The following is a 5,159-nucleotide window of genomic DNA, read 5'->3' as shown; positions in this document are numbered from 1 at the left end:
TCTGCATTTTATTTTGTTAACTATGTATTTCACCTTTTGAAATCAATCATATGATTGTAAAGTATACACGAAGGTACGGTCGAGTCAGTTTGTCCCATTTGCATATGGTACCTAATTGAATATACGTGTATAGTAGCTTGCTGGATGTGTACAATTATTTTTTTCGTTAAATAAGATGGTGACTTACTACCAGTACACTACTTCTAATTTATTGCTTACTTTAACATACTGGTTACTTAATAGATGGTTTGCTAATTTTTTCAACAGATTGTTAAATGGTGGCAACATGAAACGAAAGAACCAGACCACAGTGACAGAATTCCTAATTGTGGGGATTTCTGACAACCCAAGGCTGCAGATTCCTCTTTTTATCCTCTGTTTACTTATTTACCTGTTAGCTCTAATAGGAAATACATCGATCATCACACTTGTATGCTCAGATTCTCATCTACACACTCCTATGTATGCCTTCCTCTGCAACCTATCCTTCTTAGATGTCTGTTACACCTCAGTGACTCTTCCCAAACTCTTAGAAGTGCATTTAACACACCAGAAAGCTATATCATTTGCTGGCTGCATGATACAACAATACTTTTTTTGCTCCTTTGCAATAGCAGAATATTATATTCTTGCATTCATGGCATTTGACCGCTATGTGGCAATCTGCAAACCCTTGCGGTACACTGTGGTTATGACAGAGAGGCTCTGTTTCCTGCTCTCAGCCATCTCCTGGGCTTCTGGCTTCTTGAACACAGTGCCCCTCACTGTGTTGACATCTGGACTTTCCTTCTGCCGCTCTAATTTGGTTGACCACTTACTGTGTGATGGAAAACCCCTCATGCAACTCTCCTGCAGTGACACCCACTCTCTTCAGATGGCCATCTTGTTAGTAACAATTATCTCTGGGTTCTGCCCATTCACATTAATATGTGCATCGTATATTTCCATAATAGTGGCCATCCTCAAAATCCATTCTGCTGAAGGTAGGCAGCGAGCTTTCTCCACATGTTCCTCTCACCTTATAGTTGTGAGTTTATTCTGTGGAATCATGATATGCATCTACACTGGTCCCGCGTCAACAGACACCTTGGAAAAAGATAAATTACTTGCTGTGTTGTATGCCGCTGTCATTCCAATGTTGAACCCCATCATTTACAGTTTCAGAAACAGAGAAGTAAAATGTGCCCTGAAGAAGGCCAGAGAAAGTGTTATGTCGAAAGTACAACAAACATGTTCGATGAAACACAACCACACATTGAATCCGTTCTTCTGAGGGTCTTGCTCTTAGCAGTTTTCCCTAAGAACCAGATAGAATTATCTGTCTAAAAAGTAATAAGCAAGCATACAAAGTTGCTTGAAGTAAAACATTTTCAGGTGATCTGTGGCTGCAAAAATTCTATTGATCAGTGTTTGAAATTCAAGATGGAGATAAACAAAGTTCTACAGAGAAGCACCCATGGTTCTGTGTCTCTTGAACATCAGCCACATTGTTCCCAACACTGCAAACTACATAATGGATTTAACAAGACCACAATGTTTTGTTGCAATTACCACACCATGCAAAATGGTCTGGGTGACATTTTTGTTTCTATAGATGTATCAATAAAGTGATGTCTACATGTAAGGTTTTTCCAAAATTCATGTCACCTGAACTTGCTGCCAGCAATCTCGAGCTTTGATGCTACAATGGTAATCCAACTCTTAATAATTAACCATCAGGTGGAAAAACTAGAATGGAGAAGGATAACAAACAAGGGGAAACAGCCTTTGCAACTTGGTTTTTTACCACGTTGTACATTTACCACAGTTTCTTTTACCAGGGAGGTTGTTAGAATGCATTGCGTTTACAAAGTATACCTTTACCATGCATTTAAGGTAAGTTCAGGGGTGTGGGGAGGTCTCCTCCCATTATATATATAAATCTGTATATGTAAGCAATGGTGGTAAAGGCATATGTTTTAAAAGCATATGCGTTCCAAAAAAATGTGGGGTACAAAATGCGTGGTAAGGGCATGCAGAGTATATCCCTTACTTGTTCCGTCATACAACCCAAACAAGTAACTAGTCTCTATAGAGCACAGGAAAATATAAAAGAACACTGTCCTGATATCAAAAACATTTTCACACGCTTCATTGGAGCTTGAGAAGGAAATGCCTATGTTCAGTAGAGCAAGGAATTAAGGTGTTATTTACTTTGAAAGAGGCCTCTGCAATATGCCACATGTGGCAGAATGGGTTCCCTGACAACCGCATACCTCAGCAAGTCATATGAAGATATGCTTGCCTGCCACACCACTCATAATGAACCAGCTGATCGCCTGTAGAGTTTTGTACATTATCGGTTTTTCCATGTCAACCATTTTGCTTTTGACCTGAGATCACCATGATTTTTTCTCTTTTTTGCACTATTGGTGCAGCACATGATACAAAACGAGCCCCCTTCACTAAAGTTTCTCAATGTTCCCTATGAAGACTAAGAAACTAGGCCATGATTTACAAGAGGCCTGTGCTGCTAGAGCGTCACTTTTTAGGATGATCCGGTGGTGCAGGCCTGATTCTTTGAGAAGACTAAAATCCACCCTGCGTGGCTTCACATGGCCTCATAGATATGGAGTAAGGCAAGGCACTACAAAGCAATGCCTTACCTTACTCCACATCAAGGAGGTATTCCATGGGTGTTGGTGTGGGTGTTTCCACTCAACACCCATTAGTTTTGATACTCCTCCAGATTTACAACATCACGCAAGCCTGGGGTAGAGCCAAACACATTTGCCACCCAAAGCAAGTGTAACAAGGAGAAATGTTAAAATTTATCCTTGTTTTTTCCTCTTTTCATGTGTGCTGTAGTGCTTAATTTGAGCTGGTGCTTTCCGGTGCTCAGCACTGGCACTTAATTGGGTTCCGGTGCTCGGCACCGACACCTAATTGTCAACACCATACTTAGAGCAGTCTACCACATGGTGGCGCTGCTCACTTAATTTAAAGATGAGCAGAACAACAGTTGTTTAGGAATACAATATACATTAGATTTGCTAATACCTGCCTACCCAGCTGTTCCTTTAGCTTTGGGCACCTGGAATACTATGAACTGTCCCATTTACATGCGAGAGAGATGGTTAGTTGTTTTGGCAGTGAAGAGAAGGGCAATGGGTGGTAAAAGCTGCAGTGGCCTCCAGGTCAGAGCCCTGGCACTTAATATTTTACAAATGAAGCACTGGTGTGCTGCAGTCTGCAGCACACATAAAACAAGGAAAATGCCTCTTGTGATTGTTTATATGCAGGAAGGGGCACCTTCCTGCACAAAAGCAATCATGCCAACAACACAGACACCTTTGCACCATTGTTCAAGGCTGCCTGCGCTGGCGCTCAGCAGCAAATTGTGCGCCATCGCTGGCTGAAAGGTCAGAAATGCATCTTGTTAATACAGTGCATTCCTGTCCTTTCGAATTGGCATAGGGCAGCACAGAAAAATGACTTACGCAGCTTTGTAAATAAGGGCCTTAATTAATTTCCTAATTGTGTAGTCCTATGTTGGTAGCCTGTTGGAAATATTTGGCTAGTGGCCAGTGATAGGACTGATTAACTTTTGGAGTGCAATAGTGGCACCCAGTGCTTAAGTCTGGGGGCCTTCCCTCCTAAATCAAGTACAATGTCCAATTGCAGACAATGTCTGTTAATTATTCATTGGTTTAATGAAAAAATATCATGATAAAGATAATGCTCATTAAAAATATAATTTGGTCAGACTTTTTAATCACGATTGAGAATATATGAACATATTTTCATGGAAGATGCTTCAGGGCCAGCCCTGGGGTGTTTGTCATTACGGGTCTTCATATTGATACAGTGAATAGGAAAGGATGAGGACTACTGCCCAGTGGGAAGCAACACGGACATCCCTACCACCCATGACTTCATCCTCTCCTGCTACCTCTGTCCATAGATTCTAAATGTATTATGTGCAAAGGTTTCCATCTAGGAGATTTTAACTGCATAATGCTAAATAGGTACCATACCTCAAGCTTGTTATCGGAAGAGTCCAATGGAGGCCCCTGCCAGAAACCTCTCTGAGATGGGAGAATCAACCCAACGTTGCTGTCTGGAAATGCAAACTTTGGAGATTTAGCGCCTGAAACATGCAGTGAGTTGTTGTTAAACGTTAAACACTGGAATGTAAATGAGGGTTCAATACCTAACCAAGCAGAGACCATGGTGTGGTGTCTTCTTATGTGAGGCTAGAATTAAGAAAGGATAGAAAAAAGGAAGAAGGATTTCATCAATATCTGCTTACCTGTCCTGTCAATACAGCTTTCCCATCTAGCCCAAGAAATCCAGTTTAGTACACAAGGCACCAACACCAATACCTTATCCACACCACTGAACAGGAAAGGAACACCAAGAACCATCATCTAAAATAATGAGGGTGTGCTGTGTAATGGCTCTGCATGACACGCACATCTTCTCCTTGCACCATCTTGAATTGTCCATTTATCAAGTGACTGACCATTTGTGGATTGCTCCAGCTTCCAATTGGTTTGAATGATAGCCATATCAAGATACCCTAAGAATGAATGGATAATCAACTTGTCTACTTACGTTATGGTAGGTGTACACACACATTTATGATAGGTGTACACACACATTTGCACTGTGGACTAGAAAGGAGTCTGCCCCCAATTGATCACCGAGGTAGGTGTCTCCTCATTGTGGAACCACTGAGGTGAAGTCGCTAAGCCCTATGCAGTAGTATAACTTCATTTTCCAATATCCACACATTTTGGCTAATAGAAACATCTAAGTGTAAATTATAATAAATTACTTTTAAATAATTCTTTCCATGGGTACTTATTTTTTAATGTACACTTCAGAGTTTTAAATACATTTAATGCAATATATTTGAAACAATGTAATATTTAATTACAATTAAGTGCATTTATAAAATTAATTTATATTCATATTTAACATAAAATATTTTAACAAAATGTTTCCAAGTTTAATAGATATTTTTTCTTTTCCCTATACTTTACCATCAAGAGATCTCCGCCACCAGGGGAGGGATCTCACTGTGGTAAAGTAGAGGGAACTTGCAGCCAACTTAAACTATGGCTGCTGGATTTCAGTGATTTTTTATTTAAAACATTACTTTTTGTATTATTTCA

At 40.1% G+C, this 5,159-nt stretch overlaps 1 protein-coding gene across 1 annotated transcript; it reads left to right on the top strand.

Annotated features, from left to right (window-relative positions):
* The first annotated feature begins 286 nt into the window (after positions 1-286).
* Positions 287-1,273, top strand: LOC146813245 (olfactory receptor 5AR1-like). The gene has a single exon (XM_085615336.1). The coding sequence runs from the start codon at positions 287-289 to the stop codon at positions 1,271-1,273; it is 987 nt and encodes a 328-aa protein (XP_085471462.1).
* Positions 1,274-5,159: the final 3,886 nt, after the last annotated feature.

The sequence above is a fragment of the Triturus cristatus genome, chromosome 7 (assembly GCF_964204655.1).
Source record: "Triturus cristatus chromosome 7, aTriCri1.1, whole genome shotgun sequence".
NCBI lineage: Eukaryota > Metazoa > Chordata > Amphibia > Caudata > Salamandridae > Triturus > Triturus cristatus.
This window is presented reverse-complemented; position numbering and strand designations above follow the sequence as displayed.

Excerpts from the sequence above, each read along its gene's own strand:
- LOC146813245 (XM_085615336.1), top strand. The coding sequence starts at position 287 with ATGAAACGAAAGAACCAGACCACAGTGACAGAATTCCTAATTGTGGGG.